Here is a 16,838-nt window from a genome sequence, read left to right as displayed (position 1 = left end):
TCGTTTGACAGGCGAAATGCGTGGATGGATGCATAAGCATAAGCCTGAGCACCAAAATGCATTCCCTTGACTGCGCATCTCTTGAATGAGGATACAAGCATGGCCAGGCCAACCGCGGCACCTTTCCAAAGGGCACCTCTACACTAATATGACCTACTAGTGTCCCAGCTACTCGACCACACAAGACGACACTCTGCTAGACTGCAAGTCTTGGCTTGGGCACATCGTCAACATTGCTGCCTGTTCCCCTCAAGACCACCTGGCTTCCCACCATCGAGCTGCAGCCCACAAGGTATGCTTAATGCTCGCCACAACTCTGTTTTGGGTGCCACCATCGCCATTGGCAGACAGTCATGGTTGAAGCCGATGCTGAGAGTGTTTGCTCGAAATCAATGTCGCCCATCAGCTTCTTAACCTCCTGGTTGCTGGGTGGGATATGATCGACCTGATCTGTTGCCTGGAGTACGTGTCAATCCCCGTCAAAACGATCGACTGCAAACTCTCTTGGCCAGGCCCGGGGTACAGCCTGGACAATAGCCCTTGGTGTTCTGGGCGCCTCCCGAACCCATTTCGGACCATTCTCCCCATCTTGCTAGCAGCCCCACGTCCAGGCTTCCACATTCTCTGGCCCCGGGTTGGTCTCTTTCAGCGACGTGTACCACCTTGAGCAGGTGTGCGGCCGCGCAATGCGGGCGTGCTCACAGCCAATTTGGCAGCAGCTGGCCATTCTCACGCATTTCGGTTCGGGGTATTGCCTTGAGGGTACACTGAGTACGTACTCATGGGTCTCACTACTCCTTGACCACCACGCGGCCAGGTTTGGACGCCTACGCAAGCTGGGGTGGTCGTTATTCAGATGCCTGTAGTAGGTGCCCAGAGCCGCAATTACATTAGCGGCGCGTAGTACGCTGTATCATGTGAAGTCGTTGCTGTCCTGTAGTCGAATGTTATTCCTGGTCGGTCTTACGACTCGATGCTCCCTTTTGATCCTTTACCAGTTGACACTCATCGATAATTTCATGATAACAACATGCTGGTCGAAAAGCTGACTCCGGAGCTCCTGGTCTCGACCCCACGGCGAAGCCCTGCTGTTCCGTGCCATGATGGCTCTTTGGCTCATTACACACAAACGACCCACGAGGTTGGCGGAGTGACACGCAAGGAGATCAGAATCATCAACATCGAAACAAGCAACTCGTGGGTCGCGGTCGACGATGAAAAGGCCCACGATGCAACCTGGTTCGATCAAGACGGCCGACACTGCATTGTGTACCTCAAAGGCGGAGAGCTCGGGATGACCTGGATCATGTTCAAGGATGTGGACAGGTTATCTGACCCAGCTGTCGTCCTTGGGCCCATCCCCGGCTTTACCAGAGACTTGAAACTCAAAAGGCTTCGAGATGGCAGCGTTGGCATCGCAGTTGTCGGATTGACCAATTCAGATGGAAGCCTGCATAATCCGGAGCTTGAGAAAAAGCGGTTGCACACAGCACGGGCGTTTGAGTCTTGCCGGACGAGACAAGTGAGTAGTACAACCGCCGGATATGATACTCGTTCTTCATGGCGAGATTTCTTCTGTTGACATTCCGCGGCCCAGTGGAACTCGTGCACGACCTCGCGACGCCTCGCAGTCTGGTATTCGAGCATCGAACGTGATGGTGCCTTTTGGAGACTGGCACAGCCTTTCAAGAATGCGATGCGAAACACAGATCTTGACCTGGCTGTGCCAAACGATAACCCGGAACCAAGTGGCTTCGACAGCTACGACATCTCCGAACGAGGTATTGTTTTTGTAGCAAGCAATCCCAGCAGTCAAGACCCCGTCAGGCATGGGCTTCAGGCGACTGTTTACTACACCCCGCTGTACTCATACACGAGCCAGCATGGGCTTGATATTCTCGAGCTCAGAGTGCGTAGTGTGTCTCCAGGGACTTGCTCGCAGCCTAAATTCAACAAGGATGGAACCATGATCGGCTTCATACACGCCCCAGTGCAGTGTCCAGAAGACCGACAAATATACATCAAGCACGTCCACGAGCCGTCACTCAATGCTATCAGCGTCTCCGACATGGTGACGGGCCACGGGGACCAATGGCAGTCGAGCCTCGTCGACTTTTGCTTCTCGCCAAACGGCCATTCCATGTACCTCACAGCACGAGAGTGCGGGCGTGTTGCCCTCTTCAAGCTCGAGCTGCAGCCACATGCACGCCCACGGTCTCTTCTCACTTCATCGCATGGCTCGTGCCATGGAGTGTACCCTCTCCATGCTGACGACAACGAGCGGGTCCTCGTAACCACTTCGAGCTTCGTGGAGAACTCGCTGTACCAGGTTGTGTTGGTTGACGGACCCGACGTCGAGCCGATGCCTGTCTCCTCGCTGTCTAGACACGGGGCAGGTCTGGGACTTTCTCGCAGCCAGGTCTCCGAGATATACTTTGAAGGAGGCGAAGGCTCCCGCGGGGGCGACTACTTTTGTCAGGCACATGTCGTGAGGCCGCGAGACTTTGACCCTAAGAGACACAAGTACCCGGTGGCGATACTTGTGCACGATGGTCCTACTGCAGCTTGGGACAATTGTTGGGATACACAGGTAGGTCAGAATTCCCATGGGTCTAGTTATCAATACTGATGACAGCCTCGGTGCAGTGGAACGCGGCCGTCTGGGCTGAGCAAGGCTATCTCGTGGTCCTGCCTAATGTTAGCGGTAGCACGGGCTTTGGCCTGGAGTTTTCGTCTGGTGAGCAACCTTTCCGCCGTCTTGAGAAATCCCTTTCAGCAAGAAGCTGACACACTCTCAGCCGTTCGAGATAGCTGGGGCGGTCGCCCGTTCGACGATCTCGTCAACCTCTTCCAACACTTGAAGCAGTTACCTGGAACAGATATGAACAACGCCGTCATCGCCGGCACGGGGTACGGTGGCTACATGATGAACTGGATCCAGGGACAAGACTTTGGGCGAAAGGTAGGTCGATCGCAGTCCTTCCGGGCTTGTACCCCATCTTCTCGATAAGTTTGGGACCGTGTATAGCGGTGAATGGTGTGCTAATCGAGTTTGTCAATTAATAGTTCAAGGCGATCGTCTCACATGCCGGCGTGTTCGATGTCCCATCCTACGCCTTGACCAGCAGCAACCAAAGCCATGGGCCATTCAGCATGCAATTCGGCAGTTTCTCCATGCCAATCTCTGTCGAGAGCCCACTGCTTCCCGGATCCTTCCCGGCTCCGTCCCCGCGTCCGCAAAGTCAACTCAGTAGCCAGCTACAGTACAACCCCGAGGGTCTCGAACGATACAATCCTGCCCGGCCAGACCTGATCTTCCCCTACATGCCGTCCGGCGAGAACGAAACCTGGACCACACCGATGCTGCTCCTCCACGGTGAGCGGGACCACCAAGTCCCCGTGACAGAGAGCCTGGCCGCCTTCCGGGTCTGCCAGAGTCGGCGGCCCGCCAGTGCCAGCGCCCCTCAGCTAAATGGCCGCGGCAACGACAGTGGCCTCCAGCGTCACAACACAACGGCCAGCTCTGGTGGTGGTGGCAGTGCCTACAGCAGCGGCCTCAGCCACTCTCGGCACCTGAGCATGATTACCCTCCCGCAGCAACACGGGAGGGAACCAGGCTCACTACCATCATCAGCAAGAGGCACCTCCTTTGACCTCCCACCGCACCAGCACCACCAACACTCCCAACGACATCCACATCTACATCCACGCCGCCCCCCTCCAAAACCACGCTCCCGTCTCGTCCTGTTCCCAGCAGAGGGTCACACTATAGAGTCGCCCGAGAATCTGCTCGAGTGGTACCGCCAGGTCTTTGCCTGGACGAACCGCTGGACGGGGATCACCGCGCGCCAGGCTTTCCGCGATTTTGCTGGCCCGGCTACCACTACAACCACGGCCACGGTCACTACCTCTGCCCCTGTCACCACTGGAGTCGCTGGTGGTGGTGATGGCGGGGGCGGTGATGGTGGTGATGCTGCTATTGGTATCACCACACGACCGCACGGGACAGATCCAGCAGCCGCAGCAGCGCCTAGCCATGTCCACAGCTACCAGCCCGACAACACCACTCGTACCGAAGCCGACAACGACCTGATCGACATGAGCGGCCTGGGGATCAACTACCCCAACATCGCGGCTTACACTAGCAGCAGCAGCTATAACAACATCAACGACGGAACCGGGGATCTCTTGTGGACAGCTCAGCCTGCTCCTCGTCGACCTGGAAGCCGCGGCGGCGGTCCTCGTGGTGAGGAGAACGACGCGGCGGGTGCAAGTGCGAGTGTTGCTGGTCGTGTGTCCGCGGCGGCGGCAAGGCCCTTGTCCATGCTGGCCTCGCTGCCTTCGTCATCTTCTCCTTTGTCATTTGCATTTCGGTAGACGTAAGAGATCGTCGTCCTGCTCGGGATGAGGCAACACATGAGATTGAGTGCTGCGTGTAAGCCTGCCTTGCCCTTTTACCACCTCCCCTGGATAAGTGCACATTTGGAACTGTTCACATATTGAAATCCATGTTCACGGCACCAAGTATTAGATGCTTAAAACCATGCTGTAGTTATTGATAATGCACAAAGCTATGCCAATTTCCCCGCCCTCGCGGAACCTTGATCCATGGCCCAATCTCAAACGCTCATTGAAAACCTCATTCGGCGCAGCCGCTCTACAGCTCACCAACTTCGACACCTCCCGCAGCCTCGCCCTCGAGCTTGGCAAAGTCGGCAAAGGCGAGCTCGTACACGAGACCCAGCGTCATGCGGGCGTGCTGTAGCATGTGGTCGAACGACAGGTACTTGATCTGGTCGTCGGTGCCATGGATGTGGTCGTCCGAGTCCTTGAACTCGGACTCGATGACAAACGCCGACGGGTAGCCGGCCTTGGAGGCCGAGGCGTGGTCCGAGCAGGCGTAGCCGCACTTTGTCTCGACCCAGGGGATTTCGCAGTACTATGGTGGTACGAGTCAGTAGTGGTTCTCCAGAGGGTATGAAGAAACGTGGAATACGGGCGACTTACAGCCTCAATGACCTTCTTGATAAAGGCTGTCAACCCGGGGTCGACATAGTCGGTGATAACACCCACACTCTCGGGCTTGCCAGCGTCAATCGTGCGCTGGGCAAACCCAGTCATGTCCTGCTGCAGCATGGCCTTGACGACACGGCCCTTCTTCTCATAGTCGGAGAAGATGGCCTGGCTGCCTAGCAGCCCACCCTCCTCGGCCGAGTACCAGTGGAACTCGATTGTGTTGACCGCCTTGCCCTTGATGACGTCCTCGGACGACAGCAGGACACGAAGGGCCTCGAGGATCGTGACGGTGCCGCTCCCGTCGTCATCGGCGCCGGGGGCCGGCAGAATTGACGGCAGCCAGAGGTTGATCGAGTCCTGGTGTGCGCCGACCACGACGGTCGAGTTGGACTTGCCAGGAATGGTGGCGATGATGGAGTTCTGGCCCCAAGAGTGCTTGAAGTGCTTGGCCTCGACGCCGTGCTTGTCGGCGCCCGCGGCCTTGATGGTGTCCTGGACCTGCTGCAGCAGCCACTCGGACGACTGGCGGCCGTAGTCGGACTTGTAGTAGCGCGTGTGGAAGCTCGTAAAGGTCTTGAGGTGATCCTCCATGCCGACCTTGGACAGGTTCTTGAGCAGCGGTCGGACCTCCTTCTGCAGCGTGACGTCGTGCGGGAAGACGGGCTTCGACTTGGAGGCGATGCGCAGAGAGCCGAGGTCGCGGTTGTCAGTAATGTCCATGAAGCGTTGGCCGTCCTGTGGATGATGATGACGTCGTCAGCGGCTGCGTGCCTCGCAGGTGGAGAGACCCTGTTTGACCAGAACACAGATGCAGACTCACCCTTCGGAGCTCCCATTTCTGCTCCTCAGTCACCCATCGAGTCTCGCCGGGAGTCAGCTCGATGAGGTGCTCCTTGGGGGCCTCGAGGTTGCTGGGGTAGGGGATGACGCGGTTGGCCTCGCCGGCCTCGACGTAGCGGGCCGAGGCGACGGCGGGCAGCAGCAGAGCGAGCAGAGAGGACCTCATGGCGTACGTGGACTGTGGTGTGTCAACAAGTATGATAAAAGATGCAATGCAATGTAATCAAGAGGAAGCACGAAGTGGTTCGAGTTGAAGTCCGCTCTCTCGGCGATGATAAGAGGTGTGTAGAGAGAGGCTGGTGCCTGAGAAAGCTCCAGCTGCGCGCATGCATGGCATGGTGCGGGCGACGCGGGGGAGCCGTTGGGGGTGCCTTCCCTTATCGCATGCGCAAATGACTCCCCCCAGTTCGTTGGGGGGCCCCAGAGGCACGACGGACAGCCGACCACATCAATGACGCAACCTCGGAGCCGCAACATACACACCACCGAAACAACATCACGCACTTCCCCACGACGCCACTCCAGCGCAAAACACGCAGACACGGCAGATGGACGCGAGTAACATGTGCCTCTGCAAAACACAACAAGACCGTGAATGTAATCATCTTTCATTGTCATATTAGGCTTTCCAAGGCCCGTCGTCGTCATCGCGTTGACGCTGGCTCGTCTGTCCCTCCCTCCTCATGCATAGCGACCATGTACAGCGGGCGCTCGTTCTGCCAACAAGACGCCCCAGGATTATGTACTGCCCGTCCGTCCCGTCAAAAACGCTCTTAAATGCTACAAATGCCGCTTGGTCGCGCCTCTAGCGTGAAAAAACACAGCCAACCAACCCGTATAGCCCGGCGGAAACCAAAGCTGCCACCGCAGACAAGGCTGGCCTCCTTCCAGCGAGAAGAGTAGGCTCTGTGATGCCGATGACTGCCCATGGAACCCGTGCCTTCAAACGTCGATATTGCCTGAACACCCTGTGAACGCCGGTTCTAATGTGTAGTCGAGAGAAGGGAAAACGAAAAAGAAAAAGCAAAGAGAAAAACAGATGCAGGCCGAACCAAAAGTGACGGGGGGGAGGCAGGTCGGACGCAAGCCTCGGCCCTTCACTCTACCGCTTCCGATTTGATTGGGTGAAGGAGAAGGCCACGGAGGCACATCCGATCCGAGCCCATCTCCTCCGCCTCCCGACCACCGCCAATGTCTTCGGCATGGCCTAACCACCGGCGCCATAGGGCCGCGCTGAAGCCGGCATTGTAGTAAAACGTGCTGCCCAGGAAGTTGTGCTCGCCCCAGGCGAACGGGCTGTCTTGCGGCTCCTTGGGATAGTTGAAGACATTGTCCATCGTCTCCGCCGGCCACTTTCGGTCAAAATACACAGGATGCGGAGCATACGCAGCCTTGTAACCGTGGTGGAAGGCGACGCTGGGTGCCCACATTTCCGGAAACATGGAGTGCGCCATCCTGTACGTCTCCTCGTGCATCGTATCCAATAGGCGCTTCGACAACCTGCTAATGGTGATGAGGGCCGCGCGGCGGGGAGGTGGCGGCACGGTCAGATTGTAACCGGTGACGTCGTCCTTGAAAACCCAGTTCGTCTTCGTGACATCGAAGAGGGGGTCGAATGTGATCAGGTCGGCTTCCTCGCCCACGCCCCATTCGTCGTCATCCTGCTCTATCGGTGTCGGTGGAATTGTCGAGTTGGGGGAGGGCAGCATGCCCAAGCCGTCGGCCCGACCAGATCCATCAGTCTGAAACTTGACGGGACCCCAAATCGGCTCCTCTTTCTTCTCGAGGGTCTCCTTCTCAACCAGGGCCGAAAACTTGGAATAAGACCCATGCATCGAGGGGATCCAGAATTTGGCACTGCGTTCCCACAGGAACTTGCGAGGTTGGGCCGCGGCCCACTTGGCCACGCCATTGTGGAACTCGTAATAATGCCCGAGGTACCTGACGTCCATTTCCCAATTCCAAAAGAACTCGTACTCAGGATGTTGTTGGGAGAACCACTGGAGCGGGAAATGAGCACTCCGGTACACGCCATAGATGTCGGCCTTTGCGTGGTTATAGAGGTTGTCAATCCAGGGGCCTGGGTAGTATGTCCGCATCTGCTGCTCTGACCATAACGTCGCAATGCCCCAAAACTCTTCGGGGACGTTTTCTTGCAACGTCTTTCTGTAGACTTCCTCGGAGGCCCAAATGGGAATCGTGTCGTCCTTGACATGCACCAAGAGATGCACGTCATACTCGCCACCAGATTTGAGCGACAGCTCGTTGACCATGGCGCGGAGCGACAGAAGCTGGATGTCGTCGTACTTGTACCCAGTCCAGGTGCGCAGAACGTACGCTGTCCGCGCAACCGGCTTCTTGCCTGGGGTCGTGGGCTCAAATCGGGCCTTGTTCTTCTCGCGACAGCGCTTCTGCGCATCGCCCCAGTCGACTCCTCGGTAGTCGACCTTGTGGTACATGGACTCGAGCACCTCGGTGCCGGTCTTGACGGAGTGGTTGGACAGCCCCAGGCCGCCCTCGGACCACGGATAGCTGTATCCGTAGGGACCAAAACGTCCAAACCGTTCCCAGCACCGGTCTCTTGGTATGTTCAGCTGCTCATAAGAACCCCAGTAAGGAGCAGTCATGTTGGCAGGGATGCCCGGGTAAGAAAAGACGTTGGGCGCAGGGACCTTTTCAGCCTTATCGATGTAGCACTGCGACACGGGATTGTGCTCCTTGAGATATTCGGCAGAGGCGAAGTCGGGGTACGGGTTCGCGACGACTGGATCCATTGGGATAGAGTTGTGGATCTCGAATGTTGTGTCAGCCGAGGCGCGCTGTTCCGGCTCCCAGTCTGTGTAATTGACGAGTGATTTGACGCCGTTGAAGAAGCCGCTCATGCTAATTGCGGATTGGTCAGTGACACAGGTCTCAAATGCTGCATATCTGTGGTACCCCGGCGGATGGGGCTGCCACGGGTGTGGGAGTGTCTCACATTGGGTATCTCTGCCAATGGTAGCCAGGGTCTTGCTCCTCTTCGGGAGGCGGCGGCGCATTCTTCTCTTTCATATACCTCTGGGCCTTGACGCCGCCGCCGACGAGCAGAACGACCGCAAAGAAACCAAAGAGGGCGATGGCGAATAGGCGCCTGGGTGTGGTGCGCAGGCAGACCTGTAGCCTCCTGCGAGTGGACGGGTTGCGCCAAGCTTCCGACATCTTGCTTCGTATAGGCGAGCTGGTCGAGAATTTGGAGTGTGTGGTTGCCGGAGAGCCGAGGGGGCTCTGGTCACGGGAGGGAAGCTCGCGGTAGATGGCCTCCTTGGTGGATACCGGAGCAAGAGAACTGGCGACCCGCGCAAATACTGCTCTCATCGCCGACATTACAACCACAGCAAAACGTCTGGCAGGCTGGCTGGCGCGAGCGAGCGAGCTAGTGAGTGAGTGGGTGGGCGAAGAAGGGGCGGCGACGTGCTCTAGGGCGCAAGGTGAGCCTCGGCAGATATGAAACGACCGGACGCTGCGTGGTTATCGCAGGAACATGCTGGCGCGGGAGGACGATCGCGAGAGGTGTTGAGAGGTGGTGGCGGGGAGGACGCGAGTATAGATCAGGAGGCGGGACGGGGACGGTTAAGAGAGAGAGATTGGCGTGGGCCAGCGGTACATGGCATCGACGACTAGGCCTGGCCTTGGCTGGAGCAGGACTGCCCGTTACGGAAGCCAGCCAGAACATTTAAGGCGGCTGCCCTCGCCGGCCCCCTGGTAATGAGTCCCACTGCTCTGAAGAGGCACTTGGGCCTAGCGTACCCACGTGCAGGGAACCCTCTCGAGTCGCGCGACCGGCCAGGGTGCGAATAGGAGCTCGCTGCATGACCTGGTGGCTGGCCGCTGCCCACACGTTATCGGCCGCTCGAGCCTACATTAGTGAACGCAGTAGGAGGAGTCCGGTGGGGCCGCCCGTCTGGGCGCACTTGCGCACCTAAAGCACCATGCGACTGCATGTATGGCAATAGCACCTCGACTCGCCCGACCAAAGTCAAACCGGCCTCTGGGAAACAGACTCTGAGGTCCCGAGGCACCGGCAGCCCCTACGTCAGAGCCGTCATCATCATCGTTCTTGCATGCTTGCGCTCTTGCGGCACCTCGCTCCCGATAGGATCGCAATCTGCACACACCTCGGGCGGGCCGCATCGACGACACACGCCGGCGTCTCTGCCGCTCTTGTGCCGTTATCGACGATCTGCTCAGCCCCATAGCTCTAGGCAGCTTGCATCTTGCACCATCTGCTGCACGCACCAGTAGCATAGCCAACAACCAACGGCCAGGGCTTGACCAAGGCGACAACGACCAGGGTTCTCAGTCCGGTGGGGGTTTTGCGTCTTGGCCATGTCTGGATAGAGCCTTGCACTGCGGGCTCGCCTGTGACTTTGGTCCGCCGCCCACAACGGCCTGGACCTGTCAACCCTGGGCCTGTCTCCTTGGCCGACTAAACAGGGCACCGAGCGCTTGCCGACCGACCAACCAACAAGCCAGCATTGTAACAGAGATGGTTGTGTTCTGTACAGGTTGGCGAATGCTTCGTCCTGGGCTCGAGATACACGGGGGCATTCTGCAGCGGCCTTGGAGTGCTCAATGAACCACTGCGGCGCAACTCCTTGAAGGCTTAGACAAGCTCGCGACCGAGATTCGATGGATCTGCTCGCCACCTGACCCAAAAAACAACGCACAAATCCTGGCCCTGTGGCACAAGGGAGGTTGGAAGGAGGTGAGTGGGCGCGAAGGTATTGCGTGCTTGGGGATCGCATCCATCCATGACGAGTCGTGCGCGCTGGGCAGGCCCAGCTCCAGGCTTGAAGCTAATCATAAGGTGCGCGCCAGGCCTTAAATTCCTGGGCGCCGGCTCCTACCAGAAAGAGCATAGCACATTAATCATGCCCATGCTCGGCAAGCTCTCGACCACTGGTGACTGTGCAGTCAAATACTGTGTATGGACGAGTGCTCGCTGGCGTAACCAGGGGTGGCTCTCGTGGATGAAAACGACCCCTATTTGACCGGCCCCGGCAAATCTCCACCGCGCCGGCGATTTGTCCGCTATGAGACACATTTCTGCGCTTCACCTCTGTTTGGACGGAACGGCCTGGACCAACAGCTGCACTGTTGTTACATTTGTGCTTGGTGCTTGTCGGAAGACCGACCTCTAGGGTCACGTGTAGGCGTCGTCTTATGGCAATCATGCCTCTTTTATGATCTGGTAGTGGTTCTTGCAGGCACTCAGTCAACCACCACCAGGAACCTGGTAGCAAGCCGCGCGACTTTGTGGCTCGTCCACGGATAGCCTAAGCCGTGCTCTGCCGATGGACAGTCGGTGTCTATCACGGGCCAAGAATGCACCATCCAAAATGCTCAGAGAGCCTTGAAGCCCACGATGAAAAGCCTGATTGTCGAAGCACAATTTCCCTTCAACTATGGATGTGGGTGCCAGCCACAATCCACTCGGCTACCAGGAGACTTGGCAATTGGCAGGGACCACAGGGACCACAGGGGACCCTCAGGCAACCGATCGGCAGCACGAGATTGTCGCGACATTCCCATGTGTCCAATGTGCGCCAGGGTGGGCGACAGCACCCGAGCCAATCATGACGGCACTCCACCATCACCAAGCCTCGTAGCGACCACATCACGAGATCGGTCATGGGGAACGCGGTGTCCAGCCTGATTGCAGGGATTCTGTCGAAAGTAACTGCTGGAGCACATCTGGACAAGGGTTCAGCATCATCTAAGGATTCGACGGCGTCCTTCTCCGCAAAGCCCCCCCCTAGCGCTGTCTGAGGACGCCGACGCTCGGCGCCCGCGCATTCGTTCGATTCAGGGTCCAGACTTGGGCCTGTGGCAAGTCTGCCTAGTCTCCCTCAGAGCTGTGATTCGAGGCGGTGCGTTTTTGCCGACGGGAGAGGTAAATTGCAGGAACCCATGTGACAACGGCACGTTTTGCTGCCATTCATGCAGTTCGCAGGCCGGGGGGGTAAAGCCAAAATTCACACCCGCCGCCGCATACAGCTCTTCGACGCCGCCTTATGCTGGGCTTGTGCCGTCAGGCGTTGCCATCCTCAGGGCACAAGCCGCGAATATAGCATTGCTGGCTGTCCCTTGGTGACCACTCAAAGCTTTCACGAGCCAAAGGGCAACAAGACAGGGACGACGCACCCTGTTCCTCTCATACGTCGAGAAAGATTCATGGATGCATTTCAGGGGTACCGCCACCCTTCACGGGACGGACTGCGCCGCAAGTGGACCCAGCTAAGGTACGAAGCCAGCCAGCCAGCCAACGGTTCGGAGCCGGGCACCTTTACATTTGGGTGGGCGAGCACAAACCTCCCAGGTAAAGCCGTGATTGAAGCAGAAATATTGAACAGCTTGGTCCATAAGATCAGCACACAGAAGATTCTTAGCAGAGTCCAGACTGGGAGTACACCGTCGGGATGCGTTCCTTCAACTAATACGGGATGTCAGGTCACGCGGTTACGGAAAGACTGCCCTCATCATGCCTTGCGCACACAACTGCTGCTTGCCCCGGGTGCGTAGCTCGCCTCCAGTCATGGGTACGAGAAAGTGTCAGCCCAAGGATATGTCCTGGCCGTAGAATCCCGACGTTCGTCAATGCAGACAGGTAGGCAGGCAGGCAGGCAGGCATCCGCGCTCGCTCGCTTGCTCACCGCCGCGGCCACACGAATCTTGCAATTTCGGATTCTGGAAGACGAAGAAGAACGGCCGAATGAGGGTCTGCTGGCTCGGCCGGGTGGTCGTGAAGACAAGATGTTCGTTCGACTCGAGATGTCTAACCATGATCACTGCGTGCTTGCGATACAATAATACGGATACGAAAAGTCAACGACACCACTTTTCTCCGAGACATAAGCAATTTGTCGCGGAACCCAAACTGCCACAGTGGCTGTGGCGGAGGTCATAACATGACCAGCAAATATGCCGTGAGTGACGCTTTGTCGAGGAGCTACTGAGACGTGAGCACCCACGTGATTTACACAGACGAGTTCTTGCACTTGAGAACAGCGGGTATACATGACCATAGCCACCTGGAGAATTTCCCACAGGAGTGCCAGATGCACAAGAACTATATTGGTATCTAGCAAAGTCACCGCTGCAGCAAGTCGCTCCAGCAAAAAAACAAATCCCGTCCGGTTGTGTATTGTACTTGGCCAAAAACCCACGAGCACGCCAAAAAAAAAGACCAAGTGCGAGAGAAGCAAGAGAACAGGGAGAAACACCGCCTCTACATGCTATCCTCCATCTGCCGGCTGCGCACCTTGGCCCAGTCATCGTGCTCCTTCTTGCCGCCAGAGTGTTCGAGGCCCATGCCGCGCTCTACCCACTCCTTGCTGGCCATGTGGCTCAGCCGGGACAGCGCGCGGGCGAACGCGAAGCGCTCCTCCTCGCCCGTGAACAGGCTCGAGTTCTTGAGCTGGCTGATGGTGTTGCTGGCCTCGCCTCCGGTGTCGTTGGCGTCCTCCATCATGTGGTCCAGCGCGCTAGACGAGGGCTCGTCGTCGACATCAGTCCCGCTGACTTCCTTGCCCTCCTTTTTCAGGGACTCGCGCATCTCCTGGGGTGAGACGAACAGCTGGGCCAACGGCACCGCCGTGGTGAGGACCAGTTTCGCCCGCGACTCGTACACGGCGTCGATGAAGGTGATGAAGCGCCGCGCGAGATCGCGCTCGCGGAACGTCATGCCGGGGATGTCGCTCACGATGAAGGCGTCGTAGCTGCGCATCAGCTCAATGTAGTCGGCCGCGCCCGTGGCCTTGCCAATGAGCTCCTGAAATGTGAACCACGCGCAGCGCCCGCTCACGCGAGGCACGTGGATCTCGCGGCCCCAGACGGTCTGCGTCTCGGCATGCGGCTCCGGGTTCTCCGGGTCGCCGAGGAAGCGGAACCATTTCTCAATGTGCGCCTTGGCGTGGCTATCGAGCGGCGTGTGATAGACGCCTGACGGCGGCCGGGGGATCTTGCGGTAGTCGGTGGGCGAGTCGAGGTTGATGACGTGGAGCCGGTTCTTGAGCAGGTGGATGGCTGGGATGAAAGACTCGCGCTGGATGCCGTTCTTGTAGAGCTCGTCCGGGTGCCTGTTGGAGGTTGTGACGAGAACCACGCCGTGCGACATGAGCGCCTCGAGCAGGCGTCGCAGGATCATGGCGTCCGCAACGTCGGTGCACTGGAACTCGTCAAAGCACAAGACGTTCGCGGCGTCGGCAATGTCGGCGGCGACAAAAGGCACCGCGTCAATGTCGTTACCATACTCCATCTTCATCCTGTGCAGCCGCTTGTGGACGTCCTGCATGAAGTTGTGAAAGTGTATCCTCATTTTCGTCTTGACAGCCCGGGGCAGGGTGTCGTAGAAGAGGTCCATGAGCATCGTCTTGCCGCTGCCGACATCGCCGTAGAGGTACAAGCCGCGGGGCAGATTGCTTGGGATGTCGCCGATTGTCTTGCTGGACTTGCCACCACCGAAGAAGCTGAATATGGAGGTGCTGGGTTTGAGGGACTCGATCGTGGGGTGGACGACAGGTCTCGCCCTGTAATGTCGCAGGTCTTCGTGGAGGGTTTGCAGGCTCTGTATGATGCCTCGCTGGTGAGGATCGTCTCGTAAGATGCCCTCGGCAACTCGGCGGTCGTATTCCTGGAGCGGGCCAAAGTCGCCATGGGTTTGTGAGGCTAACAGCAGGCCAAGTCAGTCCTGTGGCCAGTATGCAGTATGCATTGCTTGCAGTGACGGTATATTTTCTTACCTGGAACTGCAGCAGACGTCGCAACTGAGGCATTGCGCCTGGCATGCTTTGCCGGGACTGCTCGTGAGAGCCGAGGCTGTGACGCGCCGGCTGGGGACACACGCCGCGTGGCCTTCTCTGCGACATCAGGTCTGAGGAGAATGCCGCTGTGCATGCACCGCACACAGATGGCGCTTTGCGTCAAGGTGTCTGGCCGGCCGCCTGATCGGTAGGCGACAGTCCGCGCAGCCGTCGCTGGCAAAGTGCGCAGACCCCGCATGATGAATGGAAGCCGAGGCGGACAGCACGACCCGGTCAATGGCGTGGTCGTTCGAGTGTCGGCTAAGGGAAAGTGCTTGGCCCGGCGTCTTGCTCGGCAGGAGAAGCAGCAAACAGAGTTGTGAATGCTGACAGCGAGGCCGCAGCCCGGAGGGTCGTGTGCGACTCGAGGTTGCGGTTGTGTAATGGGAGGAAGCAGGCAGGACGGTCGGGGGTTGATGGTGAGCCGACCCGAGGGCGGCCGGCCTGGGGTTTGCGGGTTGCGGCGATGGCGTCAGGCTAGTGCGCAGCCCTGGATTTCAGGGTCATCCGGGTAGCCGAGCTTTTTTGCCTTGTGACATCGGGACCGCCCGGCAGCCGGGGTATATTTGCAGGTCGGCGGCTTTTCAAGGCCCGAGCAACGGCTCAAGTCGTTATTATGTCCAGTCTGCCCACTCGCCGTCCAGGTGGTGATCATTTGCTTCGCAAGCTTCGACGTTTACACATGCCGTGCAGTGCAGTGCTGTACTGTGCTGTGTGTCGCTTTCGCATGACGTCTGCTCCCGGCAACCCTGGCCACCCTGCGTGAGACAAAGCACGCACCATATCGTTATGCTCCTCGGCTCAAAGCATAAAGCCTGGTCATTTCCGCTGCGGCTCAAGGCCTGCCTCCCCAACATCGTGCACGTTTCCCATTGTGACATTGAGAGATATGCCAGGCTAGCAATGCGCGTCCGAATATGGTGTTCAAGCAGCGTCACTGGTTCAGTCAGTACCTCGAGGCGCCGCAGGGTAGAACTTTATATGGTGCTTGCGCAGGCCGGTTGTCAGTGTCTGCTCGTGCCTGCCTCTCAAGGGCTGCTTCCTGTCAGGACAAGGGCCACTTGATGCAAGCTTGGATGACCCCAGCCAGTCCAGTCTTGACAGGACATAGTTACTCCAGAACCACTCGGCTGGGAATACCAGTCCCCGCAGATCGCGGGCGGCACGTCTTGTCCATGTCGACGTCATATCTTGGCAGCAGACGTGTGTTCGACAGCGTTCACGACTCGAATCCTTGTCGGCTGCTTACTTGTGTGGGGTTGGCCCAGGCTTCCTGCGACGTGTTTGCTTGCTCGAGCATGAGGCTCCGCTGCATCAGATGCTACGTACTGCTTGCTTCCATGAGCGAGCTCCAGAGAGAGTTTGTGCCCAGAGGTCACAACTGATAGCATCACAACTGATAGGACTGGCTTTGCAGGCTGGCGGGCGAGGCAGCCAGGGTATCATGCACCAACTCGCCTTCGGGGTGGCACGATTATGCTCTCATTTCAAGAGATGGGCTGCCGTTCCGCTATTAATTTTCCAGGGCGCTGGCAGGGGTTCGAGGAGCAGTCGGTTTGTAAGCGATGGGAGATCGAGTGATCTGAACGCACGACTGCCAGTGCGTGCGGTTTGTTTCAGTTGCTGTTCAGGCACAGAGGGATGCGCCCGGCTCTTTTAAGCATCTCGGCGTCGGGAGCACCGAGAGCAGATTGGGCGCGCGGGCGAGGCCTTGTGGTGCCACCCCCCCAGTGCGGCTGGTGATAAGTAGTGCTGGGCGTTTTCTTTCAAGATTATCAGCCGCACCCACACACGCATGCCCTACGCATGCCCGCTTGAAATGTCCCCACGACTCATAATCTGGACGTCGCCCAGACCCCAGACGCGGAGCCCGCCCCGACAGCGTCGCCTCTGAATGGCCAGCCTGCGCCCCCCCATGGCTGCGACTGCCGGGACTTGTCTGAATGGGAACTGTATTCTGGGACTGGATCCTTTATCTCGGCGTGATCAGCCATCACCACGACCTCAGCTGTTGATGGTTTTCTACGTACATAACAGATCCGAGCATCCTGCCGTCCCCACTTCCGGGGGCTCGCCAAGAACCGATCCGCGCCGACCCTGACTGGCCAATACTTGACCCTCAGGCCTGCCCAGGACGACATC

The 16,838-nt window shown here is 58.2% G+C and overlaps 5 protein-coding genes across 5 annotated transcripts; 1 reads left to right on the top strand and 4 right to left on the bottom strand.

Moving 5' to 3' along the window:
- The first annotated feature begins 849 nt into the window (after nt 1-849).
- Nucleotides 850-4,488, top strand: B0I36DRAFT_94901 (uncharacterized protein). Its single transcript, XM_046163637.1, has 5 exons — nt 850-1,522; nt 1,598-2,590; nt 2,647-2,737; nt 2,799-2,962; nt 3,067-4,488. The coding sequence occupies exons 1-5, from the start codon at nt 1,031-1,033 to the stop codon at nt 4,375-4,377; spliced, it is 3,051 nt and encodes a 1,016-aa protein (XP_046015728.1). The 5' UTR covers nt 850-1,030; the 3' UTR covers nt 4,378-4,488.
- Nucleotides 4,489-4,512: 24 nt separating this feature from the next.
- Nucleotides 4,513-6,175, bottom strand: B0I36DRAFT_318764 (uncharacterized protein). The gene is made up of 3 exons (XM_046153336.1): nt 5,837-6,175; nt 5,008-5,751; nt 4,513-4,939 (listed from the first exon to the last, which is right to left on the bottom strand). Exons 1-3 carry the CDS (start codon nt 6,020-6,022, stop codon nt 4,658-4,660), a joined length of 1,212 nt encoding a protein of 403 aa, XP_046015727.1. The 5' UTR covers nt 6,023-6,175; the 3' UTR covers nt 4,513-4,657.
- Nucleotides 6,176-6,953: 778 nt separating this feature from the next.
- On the bottom strand, nt 6,954-8,907 carry B0I36DRAFT_373009 (uncharacterized protein; the record flags this gene model as incomplete). Its single annotated transcript, XM_046160156.1, has 2 exons — nt 6,954-8,739; nt 8,834-8,907. The coding sequence occupies 2 exons, from the start codon at nt 8,905-8,907 to the stop codon at nt 6,954-6,956; spliced, it is 1,860 nt and encodes a 619-aa protein (XP_046015726.1).
- Nucleotides 8,908-12,578: 3,671 nt separating this feature from the next.
- Nucleotides 12,579-13,022, bottom strand: B0I36DRAFT_94873 (uncharacterized protein). The gene has a single exon (XM_046163635.1). It carries the CDS (start codon nt 12,918-12,920, stop codon nt 12,681-12,683), a length of 240 nt encoding a protein of 79 aa, XP_046015725.1. The 5' UTR covers nt 12,921-13,022; the 3' UTR covers nt 12,579-12,680.
- On the bottom strand, nt 12,900-15,198 carry B0I36DRAFT_421336 (AFG1-like ATPase-domain-containing protein). The gene is made up of 2 exons (XM_046162178.1): nt 14,637-15,198; nt 12,900-14,562 (listed from the first exon to the last, which is right to left on the bottom strand). Exons 1-2 carry the CDS (start codon nt 14,893-14,895, stop codon nt 13,124-13,126), a joined length of 1,698 nt encoding a protein of 565 aa, XP_046015724.1. The 5' UTR covers nt 14,896-15,198; the 3' UTR covers nt 12,900-13,123.
- Between the last annotated feature and the right edge of the window lie 1,640 nt (nt 15,199-16,838).

This window comes from Microdochium trichocladiopsis (assembly GCF_020744255.1).
Source record: "Microdochium trichocladiopsis strain MPI-CAGE-CH-0230 chromosome Unknown B0I36scaffold_3, whole genome shotgun sequence".
NCBI lineage: Eukaryota > Fungi > Ascomycota > Sordariomycetes > Xylariales > Microdochiaceae > Microdochium > Microdochium trichocladiopsis.
Note: the sequence above shows the minus strand (reverse complement) of the source record. Positions and strands in the feature narration are given on the sequence as shown.

Coding starts and splice junctions, on each gene's coding strand:
- B0I36DRAFT_94901 (XM_046163637.1), top strand. CDS start 1,031: ATGCTGGTCGAAAAGCTGACTCCGGAGCTCCTGGTCTCGACCCCACGG. Junction 2,591..2,646: donor ACAATTGTTGGGATACACAG/GTAGGTCAGAAT, acceptor GCCTCGGTGCAG/TGGAACGCGGCCGTCTGGGC. Junction 2,738..2,798: donor TGGCCTGGAGTTTTCGTCTG/GTGAGCAACCTT, acceptor ACACACTCTCAG/CCGTTCGAGATAGCTGGGGC.
- B0I36DRAFT_318764 (XM_046153336.1), bottom strand. CDS start 6,022: ATGAGGTCCTCTCTGCTCGCTCTGCTGCTGCCCGCCGTCGCCTCGGCC. Junction 5,752..5,836: donor AGAAATGGGAGCTCCGAAGG/GTGAGTCTGCAT, acceptor CATCATCCACAG/GACGGCCAACGCTTCATGGA. Junction 4,940..5,007: donor TCAAGAAGGTCATTGAGGCT/GTAAGTCGCCCG, acceptor GTACCACCATAG/TACTGCGAAATCCCCTGGGT.
- B0I36DRAFT_94873 (XM_046163635.1), bottom strand. CDS start 12,920: ATGGTCATGTATACCCGCTGTTCTCAAGTGCAAGAACTCGTCTGTGTA.
- B0I36DRAFT_421336 (XM_046162178.1), bottom strand. CDS start 14,895: ATGCGGGGTCTGCGCACTTTGCCAGCGACGGCTGCGCGGACTGTCGCC. Junction 14,563..14,636: donor GACGTCTGCTGCAGTTCCAG/GTAAGAAAATAT, acceptor GCCTGCTGTTAG/CCTCACAAACCCATGGCGAC.